The sequence below is a fragment of the Mytilus edulis genome, chromosome 7 (assembly GCF_963676685.1).
Source record: "Mytilus edulis chromosome 7, xbMytEdul2.2, whole genome shotgun sequence".
NCBI classification, from domain to species: domain Eukaryota; kingdom Metazoa; phylum Mollusca; class Bivalvia; order Mytilida; family Mytilidae; genus Mytilus; species Mytilus edulis.
In genome coordinates this window covers 14,052,774-14,073,248 of record NC_092350.1, presented here as the reverse complement: position 1 = coordinate 14,073,248, position 20,475 = coordinate 14,052,774, and the positions used below count along the sequence as shown (strand labels likewise).

The 20,475-nt window shown below is 32.2% G+C and overlaps 1 protein-coding gene across 1 annotated transcript; it reads left to right on the top strand.

Annotated features, from left to right (window-relative positions):
* The first annotated feature begins 659 nt into the window (after positions 1-659).
* On the top strand, positions 660-16,802 carry LOC139482968 (rabankyrin-5-like). Its single transcript, XM_071266997.1, has 6 exons — positions 660-1,071; positions 2,734-3,072; positions 4,278-4,511; positions 5,591-5,929; positions 8,001-8,372; positions 16,435-16,802. Exons 1-6 carry the CDS (start codon positions 660-662, stop codon positions 16,800-16,802), a joined length of 2,064 nt encoding a protein of 687 aa, XP_071123098.1.
* Positions 16,803-20,475: the final 3,673 nt, after the last annotated feature.

Here is a 20,475-nt window from a genome sequence, read left to right as displayed (position 1 = left end):
GAAGCTTGAATAGTAGGTTATTTCTTAATGAAATTACCAGAGTGTTAACTGCGAGTACTGTACTTAGTATTTTGTTGTTGACCTGATGCAATCTGGATTTGTTAGAATAGATAACATAAAAGAAAACCGCTTTGGACGCATACATTTTTTGATCAATTGAAAACAACAGCATACGACAACATGGACGTTTCGTTCCGAATTTTTAAAGGAGTTCGGCATTTTGTTATTTATAATAACGTACGGTGAAGGCAATTAAAATCTTAAGACATCATAGATATCCGCAATTTCAAAAAATATTTAGATGATTTTTTTTCTATTATTAATAATGAGCGAGAAAATGTGTGGTTGTTGATTGGTTTGTATCTTCTAAATAGATTTATGAAAAATGGACATTGATAAACTACTACTATATAATTTCAGTAACTTTATTTCAGTAATCCTTCATATTGCAATTAGAACTAAATTTTACATAGCCTAGTTGATCCAGTTGTTTATTGCGCTGGACACATTGCAGGAAGTGTTGCCTTGTTGTTATAGAGTCAGGTATTAGTATTCCTATCTTGCTGAGGAAATGATATATTTAATGAAAATTTGAAGATCTAGTTAACGTTGTTGGTCTGAATTTAAATATATGTATAGAAAAATAGAAATAGGAGAAAATGCATATATATGACGTTGTATTAAAAATTGTTTACATAATATCTACTGGTTTCATACCTCTTAGTACATTTATTTCAGTTTTTGAAGCATTATTTCAACAAGTGGTAGCAGTATCTCGACTGGTGGATGCCGGAGCATGTTTGAATATTGTAAACAATGACGGAGAGACACCGCTTTACTTTCTCATTGTAAAACAGGATGCTACCATTAATATAGTGTTATCAAAGCTTCTGGAAAAAGGAGCCGATCCAAACCTTGGTGATGATTTGCCATTTATTGTTGCAGCAAAATTAAATCAACCAGCAACGATAAAAATGTTATTGGAGCATGGTGTGGATGTGGATCAAAAGAATTCTCGAGGAAATTCAGCACTTACAACTATTTTAGATGGTAACATTGACTTCTGGAAAGGTAAGAAAAAAATTGTTTAAATCTAGCATTTTTATTTATTTATAATCATTGTACGGAAGTTGTTACTTAAATGAATGCGTTCATTTTGCATGTTTTGTTGTCAAGGTGAATGCAAACCATTAGGACACAATAAAGAAAAGGCCCATGTGGATATTAATTCTATCTATTGTCCTTTGTCGAAAGATCAAGTGTTAGCCTGACACTAACCAAGGTTCATGTCAATGTGAATTCCGGAGCTTCAAACACTAAACGATATCAAACAAAATATAAATATTTGTGAAGTCATGCAAAAGAAAGGACCTTTCTATTAAATACAATATGGAAAACAGCGATTTCTAGAAATTTTTCGATTAATTCTAGCCTTGTTTGATATACTCATGAAGCTTGATAACGTGGATATACGACAAAGTGACCGTGTCTTTGTTACAGCCTTCTAGAAAAGACAAAATATGTATTTGACTTTCTAAATACTTTGTTGGTTTGAACTGTTGGATATTCAAAAAAATTAAAAACGGGTTGGGTTTTCATAAGTATCCTACTGCAAAAGTGTTGTAGTATATTTATGCTTATAGATAAAAAAAATAATCTAAATACATGAAACAGAAAAGGAAAAAAACCCAGATGGATTAACAATTGAAACATTGTTAGCGCTTTTAGTCGTTGTTACTTCAGCTCTTCAGTATATATGTATATAAACGTAATTTTATGATAACATATCCACAATTCCTCACATTTAATTGTACACAATCCCTTAGACGTTCGAAGGAAACAAATTAAAGTTAACATGACAAATCGTTTGGATATAAACTCATCATAGATACCCAGATAATTAAAATTGATATACACACAATCCTCGAAACCACATTATTTGGAACACTGCAATAGCTAGCTGTTTTATAAGATCATCAAATATTGTATCAATCTATACAACTAAAGGAACTCATATCGGAAACAACACTAGGCTAATAAATAGCCGCGAACAACCGCCAAATTTATAATGGCTGCTAAACAAGGCAGATTCTAATCTAAAATAGAGTATACGAAAGTACAAACATGGGGATATCGTCGCTGTGGAACATCCAAAATATATTAACGAAGTGGTCAACCTGTAACATTTACAGTGACTGCACTAAGGAATTGCAAAACCAGGAGTCTGATTGATTGAACAACAAACTAAACGTACATGGACAACTACAAATGGCAAACTCTAGACATCTTCTGTGAAAGGATCAGAGTGCATAATCAACACATTAGTGATACTCAAGTCAGAAATAATTCATGCAGTAAACATGTTGATTGTTACGGAATGGGAATATGACATATTTTTCCAAAGTTGTGGAATGAAAATAAAGCTCTTCGAATATAAAAAAAACCCCAGCTATTGTCGTATAGATCTGCATAATGGATATATTGAGATTAATTTTATACTGGTTGGTTTCCCTATTGACATGCAATATATTGCAATTTAATAATCAGATACTGGTGTGTTAAGCGTTGAATATGCGAAAAGCTTTAATTGGTTGTAGTCAATGCCAAGTAAGGCAATGCCAAGTACAATTTTAATATGTTAATACATGTTGTTCAAATATTTCTGGCATCTTTAGTAATATAACATTGCTTCATACGAAGCCCCACTATAATGTGTTTGTTTTATTTTCATAGGGTCTGGAAGAGAAACAGTAGATATTATCTTGAATGCGGGAGCATCAGTAAATCTTTCCGACGGCGAAGGCAAACCACCCCTGTTTTTATTAATAAATTCTGCTAAACAAAACTATGGATGCGACACATTCGACATGTCAGTCAGTGAAATAGTTTCAGAACTTATTAAAAAAGGAGCAGATCCAAATACAACACCATTTGGGGAGGATTCTGCTCTGATCGTAGCAGTAGAAAATATTATGCCAACAATTGTCAAAATTCTTTTGGAATCCGGCGCAGATACTAATCACATTGGTGAAAATGGGCAAAATGTTTTACATAGTTGCTTTAGGTCTAACAGTAAGCTTGCTTTCTATTTTTCATATTACATTACCATCTTGATAACTAGTTACATGTACACAAACTAAGAAGATATTCTACGAGAGCAAACTCTATATCCAAGTCAAAAGTGTAAAAAGTAATCTATTATGAGTCAAGGTACCGCCTACAACACAAAGTTTTTGCTTACACAGAACAGTACGCTATTTAGGGCCCAAAAATGACCAGTGTAAAACATTTCAAACAGGAAAAACTAACGATCTAATCTATATAAAAATGATAAACGCATATGAACAACACATCAGCTAACTAGAACCACTGGAAAGTGTCCTGACTTAGGACATGTGCATATAACGCAAATGCATCGGGTTTAAAATGTTTTAACAGGCGCCAACATGTTTTTTGTAACAAAACTATAACACCATAGATAAGATTGGTATTTTAAGACGGCATAGGATTAAGAGTTGTTTTAATAATTTGAAAATACTCAATTCTTCTCATGAATAGTTAACCTCAGGAATAGATAACCTTGACCGTATTTGGCAAAACATTTCCGAATTTTTGTGCCCCAACGCGTTGTAACTTCGTACTTTATTTGGAACTTTTAAGTTTTGTTGCTTCGGGCGTCACTGCTGAGTCTTTTGTAGACGAAACGCGCGTCTGGCGCAAATACAATTTCAAGCCTGTTATATATGGTGAGTTAATTTATAACCACTGGGTCGATGCCACTGCTGGAAGAGTTTTTATTCAGTGACAGTATCAAAAGACAATGCCCAGAAGTCAGCATTTCTATGTTATATGTCACCGTACGGTCTTCAACAATGAGCAAATCCCATACAACAAAGTCAGCTATAAAAGGCCACGAAATTACAAATGACAAACAATGACGAGAAAACTAACGGCATAATGTATGTATATGAAACACAGCCACAAGCGACAACCGCGGAATTAGCTCCACTTAATGTTCACATATGGAAGTCGAGGCACATACAATCAGTGGAATTATTAAGCCGGGTTCGCACTAAATACATTTAACCCGGATTAACTTATTTGGGTCGAACGTAGACAGATATAACTTAGTGTGAATATGGTTATACGTGTATTAATTTTAAAAGTTTGTTCTGAAATAGTTTCAAGCAATTGTATACCAGAACCGTTACCGGGTTATTGTTAACAACACCTTCCGTTGTGCATAACTGGTTTTAATAAAAACAATATATTTTCAGAAATGCAAATTTTCCGGTACGGAGATTTAAAGAGTAAAAAGTTAGAAATACTCGAGGCACTTTTATCGAAGAAATTAAACGTCAATCTTCAAGACAACGATGGATATACTCCCTTACAACTATCAATACAAAATCTGAAGATTGACGGAACGAAGAAAATTTTATCTGCTAATCCTGATTTGTTACTTCAGAGACAAAATAGATTAAATGAGTTTGATATGTGTTTGGTGATCGGTAAGTACATTTAGAACAATTGTATTCTAAGTTTCGTTATTAGTTATTTGGAATCAAGTCACAACAACCGTATTTGATAAAAAAACGCAATTATATATAAATTCAATGAATAAAAAAAAAGAAATAACAGTAACTTTAAGTATCATCTAATAACAATCATTTTGATGAAAAATGGAGTAATAAAAGACACTAAAAAGACGAAAACAGAAAGGAAAAACCGAAAATGGGAATTAATATTATGATAACAATTAGTAAAGAGAATAAAGAAGTGGTTAATTAGAATCGAATCATTGAGATATACAGTCCTCACCAAGTATATCAGGCGTAAAGTTTGTGACTTTAGACGCGCGTTTCGACTTGTTAATACTCATTCATGGTGCTAGAATCAAAACAGTTATGATGCTAACTCAAATACTACATGTAGTACCAACTTAAAAGCATTATATATAATAAAGAAGATTTGATATGATTGCCACTGAGACAACTGTTCACAAGAGACCAAACTGACACAGACATTAACAGCTATAGGTCACCGTAAGGCCTTCAACAATGAGCAAAGCCCATATAGCATAGTCAGCTATAAAAGGCCCCGATATGACAATGTAAAACAATTCAAACGAGAAAACTAACGGCCTTATTTATATATAAAAAAATGAATTCAAATCAAAACATGAGATTCCCACAACAATGTGACAAATACGAAGAAGAAAGTAATGCCTGACGTTAGAACAATTTTCGTATTTCGAGTTTTTCAAGATGTTGTGAACAGTAGATTTAAGTAGAAAGATCATTGATAATTAATGTCAAAACAAAAGTGAAAAAACTGAGTTAGTGTTACCCTAGGGAGCAGAAGGTCCACCAGAATTGGTATAGATCTAAGCTTGTATAAATTCATAAAAAATACCAGGCGCGCGTTTCGTCTAGATACGACTCATAAATTGACAATCAAGGGCAATACTAGACTATAGTATATTAAAATGTATGATTACTACTGACAATCGATGTTGATGTGCTTATCAAACTTGATGACTTTGTTCTTTCTTTTTGTGAATATGCATTTGTGCGGTGTTTTTCAACAGATGACAGGCCACAAGAGTGCTTGCTGTTCCTAGACGCCCTTACTGATCACCAAGGCTTAGGCAAACATGTTGATGTCTTCTTTCATAAGTTTTGGGAATACATCAAAGCAAAGGATATGTCAGACAATAGCGCTGTTGTCGATAGCGTTACATTCAAAATGTTGTCTACTGAGGAATTGGTAAATGTAAATGTAGAAAAAAAAAGGGACGACTCACCACTCATTTACTTCTGTCAACTTGGATGCATTAAAGCCGTGAAAAGGTTATTGTTTCACAAAGCCGATGTAAACCATGTTGGAAAGAGAGGAACTGCTCTACATAACATGATTGATTTAAAAGGTTAGAATTAATAACACGTTCAAATTTGCGCAATGTAACGACGCTATTTGTAATAAAATGAAATTCTGTAATAAAGTTACTTTTGATGAAACGAATTCAACACATTTTAATAGACTTATTGCTCATTAGCTACATATAAATAGTAAATAAAACCAACACATAAAACAGTTTATTGAGCATTCGCTACTTTTCTCCCAAATCATAAAACCATAATTTAGTGTATTCAAAGACCAATATTTCCAAAAAAAATCTTTGACTAGGGTAGAACCCCTTAGTCATGTTAGTGTTTTGATTGATTTGAAAACTCCTTAGTTTGAAATGTGAAATAAGACAAACGCATTTGTTTGGATACTAGTACCGCTTATGTTTTTACCACTCCATAGACGATTAAGATAAGCGTCTTATAAGCATTTGTTTGAAAGACAAGAGAGACAGGTTTTGCAATCCAGAAGATATTATGAAAACTTGTCGAGTGCAATTATGGTAGTCTTCAAAAAAAAAAAACTAAGACATGTTTATGTAGGAGTTAATTTAAAATACAAATTAATGAAATCCCCGTATTCTGTCTTTAAAACATTTAAAAGCTCATTAATAAAACAAATCAAGTTATGATATATACGTTATAATATTTTGTAAAGACTTACGGACACAATACGGAAAGAAAAAAATACGTGTAAATTGAAATTTGTGAAATTGTCTATTAAACAAAAATGTCGAAACATATCGAACAAGGTACATGTAACGTCTTCATTGTCTTTAAGTAGATATTTGTAAAATTGTCAGTCTTATCGAAAATTCTATGTATATGTTTGGTTACTATCATAAATTAACTGTTTACAACACAACTTCTTGTTGTTTGGTTCCTCAACGCTCTGTAATTTAGTTTCTCTGGCCTTTTAATCTTTTTTTTATTGGAGCGTCCCTGATTGTCTATACACGAATTGTGCGTGTGGCGTTTGATATTTAAATCCTGGTATCCTTATTGATTTTATTAACTATCACGTATTTGTTTTTATATGCCTATTCAAATATCTTCATAAAAAGCTTCATATTTGAATTGCAGTGATAGCTGATCATACATTCAATAGATTGATATTGCTCTTAATTTCATGTATCGCGTAAACGTAAGAACACTTTGTTTCAATTTTTTTTTACGAAAAATTCAAATGCGATCCATATACAAAAAGGGAAGTATTTTCCATTGTTGACACGTGCACACCAATACGCATCGGTCAGGGCTGTTATTTTTGTGTGAGCCAAATTGTTTTTTTTTTATATATATTTATGTTTTGATATACAGTTGAATGATTCAAAGATATTTAAGCTATGTTAAGCAACATTTGCAAAATCTTTTATAGTCTTTTCAGTATTTCATATTAAAATAAAATCAACATTTTCCACCACATATATCATGATATAATGTATGTGTTTCCCTTGTATACAAGTTGAAACCGACAGTTCAAAGGTACCAGAGGGACATTCAAAGTCATAAGTCGAAAACAAACTTTCAATGCCACGGCTAAAATAAAGTAAAACAGTCAAACAATAGTAAACACAGCATAGACAACTTATCATAAAGACAGAGCAACAACAAGACTTTGTCAATGTCCTGCTACGTGACCTAGAGTAAGGAATATAAGATATAATGGTCAGGAAATTTGAAGGTTTGTTATCTCCTTATTGCCAAATATCGGAAGGTGGTTTTTTTTTCGTTGATAGTATCAAATGAAATTTTATTCTAAGTTTGTTTTTGTAATTAGTAGCACGATGCATGGAAATAGTGTAGCATTGGCTGCTCAATCTTAAGTGTCCCTGAGTTGTTAACTTTTCATAAAGGATGATGTAGTTTAATCATACGGAAATTGTGAAATTGATTGTCGATTGAGATCATTTAAACATTTTGCTACTGTAATTACCGTTAAGTTAGTTTTATGTGTACCATAAATACATGTCAACTATTTAAGGTAGATCCCGATACTAAAGGATATAACAACGTTTTCAAATTTTATTATTACATTTTCGTATATTCTTGTATGACATAAACGATGATTATTTTTTTTATGATATGCAGATAATGAAAATGCCGTGCCAATATTTGAATGTTTGCTCCAACAAAACGCGAAGCTAAATATTTTGGATGGTATGGGCAAGACAGTTCTGAAAAAAGCAATTGATATACTGTGTGGTAAGCAGACGATATATTGGAGTATGGATGATTATCATTTTCTAAATGGTTGTAATTTTACTCCTACTCTTAGTTCATTTATCCAGAAAATGTTACAGGCAGGGGCGATCCCAGCTCGAGATGACTTGAATAATACATTATTTGTTTGTTCAAAGAAAAGCGATTTTAAAGGAATGGAATGCCTAATACGTCATGGAGGAGACTATTGTGCAACAGATAAAAATGGGATGTCTTTTGTGCATCTGTCTTTGGTAAATTGTGAGTATTTTTCAAATTATTCTTAACTATATCTTATGCTTAACAATATATGTGGACGTTTCAATGGACATGTACGTTGACGATTGGTTTAGTAGCAGTTTATTGTTTCTGTTAGTCCGTTATTTCCTCTTATAGTTGATGTTCCCCCACGGTTCTGCTTTGTTACAGATTATTTTACGCTTAATCAATTTATTACTTTTGAACTGCGGTATACTACTGTTGTCTTTATTTAACAGCTGTTATTACAAAAATGATAAAGGGCATAGGTTTTGCTTCTCTTGGTTCTTGTCTTGTCTCACTTAATGCTGAGCAGGTAGTAAGCATATATGGAAGGTCTTCTGGTTTTTTATTACACAACTGACATGTTGGAGCAATTTCATATCTGCTGAATTTATGCCGATCAGCTTGTAGGGTATATGTTCGTGGCATCATCCTTTTGATAATACATTTTCGAACATCTACAAGTGTAGGTTGCAATGTGATGTATGATATATGCGGCTGTACAGTTTTGATATGCTTGATAGCTAGATAGTTAAGTGTTGTCTCTTGGACTGTATCGATTTGAAGAACATTATTCCAGTAGTTTGACAATTTAAGATTTATTAATATTTTTCATTTAGATTTTATAGGTAAATTGCTTTGACGTTATATGAATATATATTTTGAAGATCATATATTTGAAATGTTTCCAATGCACAAAAAAGAAGCTTTTTGGATTGTCAACACTAAATGTTGATTGGCGTTGTAAAACATCTTGAATAGTTTGATTTTTAGCCGATGGTAAAGAGTAGATTATTGAAATACATGTAACTAAGTCAGTATACAAATCTATTGCCACTTTTACAATGAAGTTTTATAAAATTTATATTTATATATTATATCCTAGAATGGAAAGTCGATATGCACTACTATTTTATTCAAAGGTCAAAACACAGGACTGTTCGGCATATTTTCAATATTTTTATGCCCCGAACTTGTTAGACTTATACTAACATTATGTACTACTCAAATATATTCACTATTTCAAAATTCAATTTTCACCGCAAAATATGTTTTATACGGATATATTTCCCAAACTATTTCTCTACAACATGAACATAGAGGACATATCTAGGAACCAGTATGTAAACAAAACGAACTATCTATGGATATTGTATAATAGAGGCGTGATTTGAGAAACAGATGTATTTACAAAGTGCAACCTACAATTGTAAAGTGATAACCCCACTTTAAAAGAGTAGGGGTATACTGTTGTGCTCTGCCTGTCCATTATTTTCTCATTCCGTCAGTCCATCCGTCCCATGAATATTGTCGTCGCATTTTTCTCAGGAACTACAATACAAGGATTCAGGGTGTATATAAGTCAGCTTTACCGTGTGATGCGTTTTCAGAATCATCACTCAACAACTTCCTGTTTACCTAACGCTTGTATCATTTTGCACATGATAGCCAAATTGAAAATGTTTTTTCACATTTTACTCAGAAACTACAATACAAGGATTTCTTAAATTTGGTTTTCACGGCTATACAGTGATGCGTTTTCAAATTCATCACTAATTAACTTCTTGTTTACCAAAATATTTGGGCGCGGATATTTTCATGGTACAGTAGCTCGCAGTTTCACTTGGTTATATCATAATTTATCAATAACTCATCTGAAAGAACTGTTAGTCATCGCGAGATTAACCAACCAAGTAACCATTACTTCGGTACTGGTTTTAAACCGTAATTGTGTTTATGACAGAAATGTGATATTTTTTGTGAGGCTAAGTTTTCAATTTCTGTCAATTTAATTTCAAACTCAAAATTTACCAACTGAACCAGAATCGGAATTTAATGTATTGTTGTAGAATGTGAATATAAGATTTGCAATATATTTATTTAAAGATTTCAACATGTTTGAAACAATCACAGTACGTATGTTCTTGTCCCGAGTCATTCGCAATCAAATTTTATATTTGTTCGCTTTTTATTTCATTTTGTAAAAATTCTGGTAAAGTATTGCAATTAATTCATGCTTGTAAGTTAAGAAAACAATATTGTTTAAAGAAAAGAGTTTTGGTATTATTTTGGATTGTTCCTAGTGTCGTATTAAACTGTAACCAAAAAAAGGAGGATATATTGCCAAACCACTTTTTTAATTGAAAATAGGAAATTCAATGATATAATATAAAAAGAAACGCATAACGGATTTTTAAATTTTAATACATGTATTTGGAATGAAAATTTTACAATTACTACATGTAATAAGTAAATTCACCGAAAACGTATTTGCTTGAGAAGACGACAGTTAATTCCTTCTAGATTGAAGTAAATGGATCACAATCAAAGTTACTTCCGATGCCAATATAGTTGGTACCGGGTATGAGCACCCCTCCCTGCTAAGACTGATACATGACTTGACTTTGATGCAAACAAGGTTACACTATTGTTGCGTGGAACTGATCCTTTTGCAACATTTATCGGAGCTGATCAACGGTATCAGACTGGTTTGACGCTTGCGCACACGTTTATCCAGTTGGTCTTGTAGATGCTCAATAGGATTACAGACTGGTGTGTTCGAAAGCCAAGGTAGCACATTGATGTCTGCTGGTATCTGTGTCCGTGTCGACAATTGTGCTGTGGTTAACATTTTCAGTGTTTGTTTCGTCACTCAGGAACGACCGATGACGATATTTCAAATAGCAGGGTTATTTAGGTTATGAATACGTCTGCAACATACTGATATCATAACAATATTTTCGTTGTTGAACACTATGATATGATTTTTCAACATGTTTGTACCGTCTTTGTGGTCTCTTTGTCACTTTACCCGTATTAATTCTCAATTTTATTTATGTATTATTCAGATTCAATAAAAACGATAAGTTCGTAAAATGTTAGACGTTCAAACAAACCACAGGCATCGAATTAGCAAGCAAGACATTCAAAAATCGTGTAAGGTCAAATTTATGTCCTAAATCCTATTTTTTTCCTTGGTCGGGTTGTTGTCACTTTGACACATTTCCCATTTCTATTCTCAGTTGTATACACAGAGTATATTATATCGGCTTATTTTGCAGTTTATTTAATACGGTAATGTACAGGGTAAAGTAAGCTATCATTTGACACCAGAAATTACTTGTATTTAAACGGACGTGGTTTACTATCTCATTTAATCGAAGACAAAATACCCAAAACAACATTTTCAATATCAAGGTTTGATAAGCTATCCTTTAAACCCGGACATACTGTTGTTGTAGATTTATTCTCATCCTAAGCTCATTTGAATGGAAAAAAAAATAAATGATATCTGAACAAAACGGAACAAATGGTTTTTAATTATGTATAGAAATTTTGGTAAAAAACTGTTTGATAACTCCTAATGTCTTGATTTGTCTGTCTATTTCGTTGGGTTGCTGTCGCATTTTTGTATACCTCTATTATCTTTCAATCAAAACCGAAATATTGACATGGATATAACAAACTTTTGTCGTACTTTAATAAATTAAAACCAGGATAAGCTATAAGCCCACTTTTGAATATACAAAAATAATGGCCGCCCTGAGTAAATGAGATATTGCCTTATTTAGTAAATAAATCCCATTGCAGCCAACATTTCTGGGTTTCGGACAAGTTTGTTTTCCCAATCAAATGCCGTTTGACCGCAGATAATAAACCAAAAACACTTTGATTCTATGAAATTGTAAATCAAGATATTCCGCTGGCTGTTTTCGATCTTTCCGATCCTTATTTACCCCCTGATTCTAAGAAAGCGTGTCATTTCCGATTTAGATTTGAGTAAATATCACCTCGACTACATGTAACACCGGGTTAATAAGTTCAAGGTACAAGAAGTAATAAAAAGATATAATTTATGCTAACCCCATGTATCTTTATAATACATTTTCGTTAAACATGCACGAATAGATTTGTAAACATGCATCAAAAGCATTTTGCACATTCAATCATTCTCCCCTGGAAAATAAGGCCAAATTGTAAGTCAGAGCGCGTTATTTAAAAAAAAGTAACAATACAATGTGTAATCCCGTAGTGAATTTTACATTTCATAACTTAATTTAAAACCATTATTTTATGACATCAACATTTGCAGTTTAAACAATAATTTTAATTGTTTGACGACATTAACCATATCTTCCTTTTGATATTGTAGTGAGAATAAATGTCACACTTTATTTATTTTTTCTAGCGTTAAATGGTGCACTGGAATTTTTGCACTTTCTTATTGATAGTGGACGCCCATTAAGCAGTATAGATTCCGTAAAAAAATCAATATTATTATCATTATTGAAGTCTAATAAAGGATATGGATATGATTATATGGAAGGAGATAAATTCAAATCAGAGATAGTGGCATTCCTTATAAAAAATGGAGCATGCTGTGTAAAAGATAAGGAAGGAAACGGGCCGTTGCATATTGCTGCTAAAAATGGATATCTGACAACTTTAAACGTACTTTTGCAGTCAGACCTTGGTTATATAAATGTATTTGACCACAATGTAGTTGGTGATACAGCGGTACACATCTGTCTAAAACATCGTAAGTAATCGGACAATGTATAAACCAAAACAAGTATAACATAGCTGTCGTTATTTAGCTATACCTTCTATAGTTATTACAGGTATCAGGCTTATAATTTGATACGCCAGACGAGCGTTTCGTCTCCACGAGACTCATCGCTAATACAGTCATGCTTAATCTCATTTCTATTTCTAAATAGGAGAGCGTATTTGATTTTCTTATCCAATTATCATATTTGACATATTGTCATGTTTACATGATCATTATACACATACTCACTTGATATATTGATACAAGAAAGCTCCAAAGCAAACATTGTGTCGCATGGTGGCCCCTTAGTGTCACAAAGTGTCATGCATATTGTTGCCTAAGTGTTCAGGAAGAGTGCAAAGTATCTACAAATATTGACTACTAGTATTTAATTTTTAAAAGTCTGATGAACGATGGTTTATATTTTGTAAGATGGTGCTATATTTAATATAGTACATATAATTGGTCTCATTAAAACCAGTATCTATTATTATAAAATAACGAGGTCCAAATTGTCAGCCGTAATGGGGTAGAACGACAAATCAAAGAATTCAACTTTATATATAGCTTATATAGGACAATGGTGTTGATTAAAAATTACAGCACTCCAGACCCTTTTGTTGTCCACATAATTAATACTGCCAATAATTAACAAGTTCCAGGTCGAATTCGATACCGATAGTTTATTCAACTGTTACCTACTACCTTATCTGTACGTTCCGTATCTGACAGGCGCACCACCATACAGTGTATTTAGGATTTTGCTATATTCACTGGTCATAACCATAGGGTTGACACTACTAAATTCAATCATGGTCATATTGCTCCCTATTGTAGTATTTTGATCAGTATGACTTTCTAAGAAGTCAATACGAATACCAAAAATCTAGACTAACATCAAGGTGTATAGGTACTTTTTTCAATTGGTTAGCCTGCATGACGTAAAACAGCGAATCAAAGAATTTAACGTTATTTATAACTTATATAGGACACTGCTGCTGATAAAAAATACTCCATTCCAGGCCCTTTTGTTTTCCAAATAATTAATATTACCAATAATTGATTAGAAGCATAGTATTATACTTTAATTCAGTCACGGACCCGTGACATCATGGGTGTGTTCTAGTGAATAGTGAAGAAAAGAGGGAGCGGTTAAGTGTTAGGAAGAAAATGTAGATCGAAATTCATCGTTTTGGAACCATTTGGTTTTAAAAGCTGTCGTGATTATATTGTTCGGTTAGAGAATGTGTTAATATATTCTAAAACATTTTTTTTTCAAAGTAAAGTATTTGTTCATCCTAAGAAATTCATTTAGTATGTTCCGAAACATGACGATTGAGAACAACTGAGGTCTTCAATCGGTTCTGAATGTAACACCTTAACCTGATTTAATTTGTGTCGTCATGCAGCGTAAATTGATGGCAACATATATAGCTTTTACCTACAATACATTTTAACATGAAAAACAATCGAGAGAGAGAGAGAGAGAGAGAGAGAGAGAGACAGACAGACAGACAGACAGACAGACAGACAGACAGACAGACAGAGTGTAGAAGACATTGTAGCTTCCGTTCCCCGGAGTCCTTCATTGATTGTCTGTTGCGAGTTAGAATTATGACAGTTGTTTTCCATTTCGTTTAAGGTAGCTCATAGGTATATGATTCCCATTTCCTTATACTTTGCCATAATGAAGACCTTAATATGTTTTTTTTTCAAAAATGTAATAGGAAGGATGGGTCTCCGTGTTATTTTAGGCTATGAGTCGTTCACAATTGCCAAAATTTGATAAGAATGATCATGAAAAAGAAATCAATGTCAATTGAAGGACAAGGTAAACTTATATTTTACATTCAGCAGAGGATATACCTATCAAAACTATAGATTATATTCTATTCATACTTTAAACGATAAAATTATTTCAAATCTCTACCTGTGTGAAGTTTACATTCTGACGTCAAACTCTCGATTCTACGTCAGAGTTAATGTTAATCTGACTATTCGGTCCCAGTACGTACAAACTTGCAATCCTTTATGGTTGGATTTAACATACATAAATAAAATTCAAAACTAAGAAAGCAATGAATGAGGTTGTAACATTTGGTATCTTCTTTTAATGCCCCATTTATGTTTTCTGGTCTGTTCGTCCGTTCGTTCGTCCGTTCGTCCATCCGTCCATCAAATCGTCCGTTAGTCCGTCCCGCTTCAGGTTAAAGATTTTGGTCGAGGTAGTTTTTGATGAAGTGGAAGTCCAATCAACTTGACACTTAGTATACATGTTCCCTATGATATGATCTTTCTGATTTTTTTGCTAGATTAGAGTTTTTATTCCAGTTTCACGGTTCACTGAACATAGAAAATGATTGTGCGGATGAGGCATCCGTGTACTTGGGACACATTATTGTTTGTGATTATTTGTTAAATATTTGTTGTTTTTATTGTGACTAAGATTATAACACGATATTGACTGCAAATTATGTTTTTTTACCCTTTTGTCTATTTTTCTTCACGCATTGTGGTCAATATAATGGAATTTGATGCGACTGTCGTACAAGTGAGATGTAAAGCGCTATATAACACCAGGTTCAATTGACCATTTTCTTCATAAGAAAATGCCTGAACTAAGTCAAGTATATGACAGTTGTTATCCATTCGTTTAATGTGTTTGAGCTTTTGATTTTTGCATTTGATTAGGGATTTTCCGTTTTTTATTATCCTCGGAGTATAGTATTTTGTGATTTTACATTTTTTTTATCTGTTGATTATTTTTGAAGTTATTTTCTATCGTTTTGTCCTGATGTCATCGCCTTATTAGTTTGAATATTACACAGATGGAAAACCTGCAGTATATACATGCAAATTATGTAGACAACGTGTTGTTAATTTTTGTGTCATTTGGTCTCTTGTGGAAAGTTGTCTCATTAGCAATCATACCACATCTTTTTTTTTCATAAATATATTACGACAAATACTGAAAAATAGGAAATAAATAAAAGGATATTTTTATTCCATACTTTTTGAAAAAAAGATATTGAAATCAAATTCTGTAAACTAAGTCTTTAATCTTTCAAATTACTAAATATATGGCATAAATAAAACTCAAAAATCAGAGTAAAACAGAGACCACAATAATCAACTGCGATAGTACTAATAATACTAAAGTAAAACCAAACATCTCAACTTGTCACACTATACAGATTTTTACGTGGATTTACAATTATTTATTATGAACTTATCCATTAATCCTCAATATTGGAATATGATTAATCAATGATTTACCTGATAACGCTTTTTTTGTCATACATATTGATGACCGGATCATATTCAATCAATCCCAGATATATCCCAACTAATTCTAATCTTTAAAAAAAATGTTCCTTTAAAGACCATTAACGATATTTTACTTATTGTTTTACCTGGGAATGATTTATCACTAAATGATGGTGAATTTGTCATTTATATAAACAAGAAATAATTCGACCCTTGTGATTTTATTTTCTGTTTTTTTTTCAGCAAAGGCTAACGTATATGAAGTTGTTAGAAGGTTGCTAGAAAGTCATAACTCAAAACTGGTTTGTAATTTTAACAGAGAGTCAGTATTGTATCTTTCGACGGTTATTTGCCGAGAACTGAAAACATGCAATGTAGATGTTACATCACTTACAACTCAGTTGGTCACAACATTACTTGAATATGGCATTGATCCGAATAAGCACTTGCAGAATCATATACCGTTGTTTGCTGCATTGAAAGTAGGAAATGTCAAGACTTCAACACTCCTGTTGGAAGCTTCTGCAAATGTCAATGTAACTAACTCTAGCGGAAAATCGGGACTTCATATTGTTCTTGAAAGTAATGGAGGAACAGGTAAATCTTTATAACGAAACATTTTTATAAAATATGATGTGGTTATAGAATATATTTCACCCTTTTATCAATCAAATACTCTCAGTCTGTGTGCAAGGCTTAAACATTTGACTGATTACTCAAACACTGTCTTTCTACATGTCATTTTTTTTATTTGGTTAAACAGGTATTTATTATCAGTTTGGAGTCAGACAATTTACGTTGTTTTATCTTTAATATTAATTTTTTTTTCATTAATCCAATAACATATCGGTTCTTTTTCTTCTGCTCTTGAACCAAATATGCATATGTTGGACAAAGAAGGAATAATGAACGAAAGGATCACAAAGATTTTGTTTCCGATTGAAAAATGGATAGTTCCTTACTTGATTTATCAGTTTGCAGTTTACTTTATATCTGATCTCAATGGCAAAATATATGAAACTTTAATGAAATTGAACAGAAAATCTTCTTCTTCCGTATGTATTGAAGATTTTATTTTTTTTTATCTCAACACAGGTTTCTTGATTAAGGTTTGTAGACAAAACATGACGCAAAAATGTTAGATTATTAACATTATAAAATCAAAAAGGCGTAAACAAAACAGTTAAACAATATGATAGAAATGTCTACCACAGGCAAATGCCAGTTCAGCAATTCTATAAACAAGCGACTGCCACTTGGTGTTTGGTGTCTTCAGTTCTTCAAACGCAGTACGTTTTTTTTATAGACTTCGTCTGTCTGAATTCTGATCGGAGTTCGGTATTTTAGTGTCAATTGTTTTCAATGTACATTCCTTTCCCAGAAGTTTTCTTCCATATTAAATCTTCATCATATTCACTTTTTAAATACCAGAAAAGAGGAAGACACTATAATTAATAATTCGCACTTATGGATACAATTATGATATAATTTGTCTTAATTTATGAAAAAACTCACATGACCGAATTGCAATTACCGTAGTCAATATTGAAGTTTTGAAACAAAAATCCTATTGTAATTGGAGATCCAAAACTGTATTTTATTTTGAAATATATTGGTATCCATTAGTTCGAATTATTAATCACTGAAATAGGTCATTGTTTTTTTAATGGGAATTAACAATTTTATCTTAAACAAAAAAGTATAAAGTCTTAATCGGATTTGTTATTGCAAGGGTTCAAAGTGACTATATGCTTCAAATTTATTTTTAACACAGTAAATCAATAATCTACAAAGACTTCATATAAGGAATTTTTCCTCATTGCCTTTTTTTTTTGTATTTTCCATGCAGTTTATTCAGTTTTGATAAAAGATTCATTAATGCTGTATTTGTTAAGATAAAGGTAAATTTTTATTCTCAGCCTATGATATGACCAATGCATATTTCATATATAAAGTTGCACATTGACTGTTTTTATAACAACTTGATTAGCAACTTTGCAGGATCTGCTTACCCTTCCGGAGCACCTGAGATCACCCCTAGTTTTTTGGTGGGGTTCGTGTTGTTTATTCTTTAGTTTTCTATGTTGTGTCGTGTGTGCTGTTGTTTGTTTGTCTTTTTCATTTTTAGCCATGGCGTTGTCAGTTTGTTTTAGATTTATGAGTTTGACTGTCCCTTTGGTATCTTTCGTCCCTCTTTTACATTAAATATCACTGATAAAACATTAAACTGTGTCAAATAGATGTAATTCTGACACAATTTTAGAAGAAACATATGTGAAATGAGATGTATAATGGGTCCGTGTATATCTGCGTCCATTCGTTTTTCGTTTTGAAATATCAAAAACAAAAAACAAAAAACGAAAGTGTTTTCATTTTTCGTTTTTGATTTCATAAAAACCAAAATGAAAAACGAAAGTGTTTTCATTTTTCGTTTTTGATTTCTTAAAAACAAAACGAAAAACGAAAGTGTTTTCATTTTTCGTTTTTGATTTCTTAAAAACCAAAATGAAAAACAAAAGTGTTTTCGTTTTTCGTTTTTGATTTCACAAACGAAAAACGAAAAACAAAAGTATTTTCATTTTTCAATTTTGATTTCTCAAAAACTAAAATCGAAAAATGAAAGTGTTTTCATTTTTCATTTTTGATTTCACAAACACAAAAAGTGTATTTATGTTATCTTTCCAACATAGTTTAATTGTCATTCAAAAAATGACAATGTTGTTTTTTGTCATTCATTTAAAGGTCGTTAAAGTATACATGCACAGCGGTTGTCAGATCAATACTACTTTAATCGAAGATAATGTCGACGGATGCAAAAGTCTTTAGCAATCGGAAAAATATGGATGCGTGAACTTTATTACTTTTAAGTTTAGAAAGGTCGATCCAAGATTATTAGAATTGATGACCAAGATCCATCTGCCAGTATTTTACGAACTACGAGGACGATAATGTATTTTGCTTGATTTAATTTTCAAAATTTCCGCAATTTCACAATTCAAACTGGGATATTAAATTGGTTTGTCATTAGGAGCTAAAAGGTATTAATTTTGATTATTTGTGAAGACTATAAGGTGACATTAACTAGAGGTCGTTGATGGGGGATTATGGAATTGAGAATAGTGGACAAAAAATATAAATAATAGAGACAATGGACCAAGAAATAAATAAAATAGCTAGAATAATGGTGTTAAAATGTAATGATAAGAGAATAATTGTCAAAAAGTATAAAGAATAGAGAAATATGGCATAAAATATCAAAGAATACAGAAATTAAGAACCCCGAATCCAGACCATCATACTAGTTGCCTTAATGAACGTTAGTTTGTCTCTGGGAGATTGCTATTGGTTATCATATGGTTTCTCTTTATTTCTATGTCTAATAATTCAGAAGCATGCTTTCATTATTTACCAACATTTTACATATCACATTATAAAAAAAGACTATTATTTTGCAAACTACCATAGATATTCGGTAATTGTTCTGCATAGACCACACCACATTGGAGTCCCTGTAATTTTTTTTCACGTGGTCCGCAGTTACCCACCCTACCCCATCATTACATAAAAGTTAATGAACAAATGTCTACGGAAATACTTCTGTCCGAACAATGTGTAAAGGGGAGCTTGGTAGCTGATGTCTGCTGCAGAAAAAAATCAAGGTTGCTGTTTAGCTTATTTTTTTTCAAAGATAGGTCCAAAGTTGGGGTCGAACACCGAACCCCATCCTTACCGAAAATGTAATAAAAATTGTCCTCACTAGGTGCAAAGGGAAGCTTTGTAGCTGGGGTCTACAGTAGAAAATCCAGGGTGTTGTTCTGCTTAGTTTTTTTTTCTAAAGTAGGTCTAAAGTGGAGGTCGTATACCCTACAAAAACCCTTACCACACAGTTAATAAAAAAATTCTACGGCAATACTTTTATCTGCTCTAGGTGAGAACGTAAGCTAGAGATCTAGGGCCTACTTGATCAAAATTACAAGTTAATTTATAGCACGGATCAATCTTTTTTAAGCTAATAAATAATTTACTTGCCCACCATACTTTGAATACAAAATTAAACCTCTTGTCCAGTCATATTTAAGCGAAATCCACTAGTTCAGAGGTAGAATGTTTTGTAAAAACAGTTTTGTGTGGCAAAAAAAAGTTAAAGCACGAGTGCAACTTTCTTGTCTTTTAATGCAGAATTATTATTACTTTTCATGAACTATTTGACAGGATGCCGATAATAAGAAAAGCTATTTCACCCAATAGTGCAATTTTGCCATCATTAAAAAAAATCATAATTAT

What these genes read in the sequence shown, in the direction of transcription:
- LOC139482968 (XM_071266997.1), top strand. Translation starts at nt 660, where the DNA reads ATGCATATATATGACGTTGTATTAAAAATTGTTTACATAATATCTACT. An exon ending in TAACATTGACTTCTGGAAAG is followed by an intron (nt 1,072 to 2,733) that starts GTAAGAAAAAAA and finishes TTATTTTCATAG; the next exon opens with GGTCTGGAAGAGAAACAGTA. An exon ending in TGATATGTGTTTGGTGATCG is followed by an intron (nt 4,512 to 5,590) that starts GTAAGTACATTT and finishes GTTTTTCAACAG; the next exon opens with ATGACAGGCCACAAGAGTGC.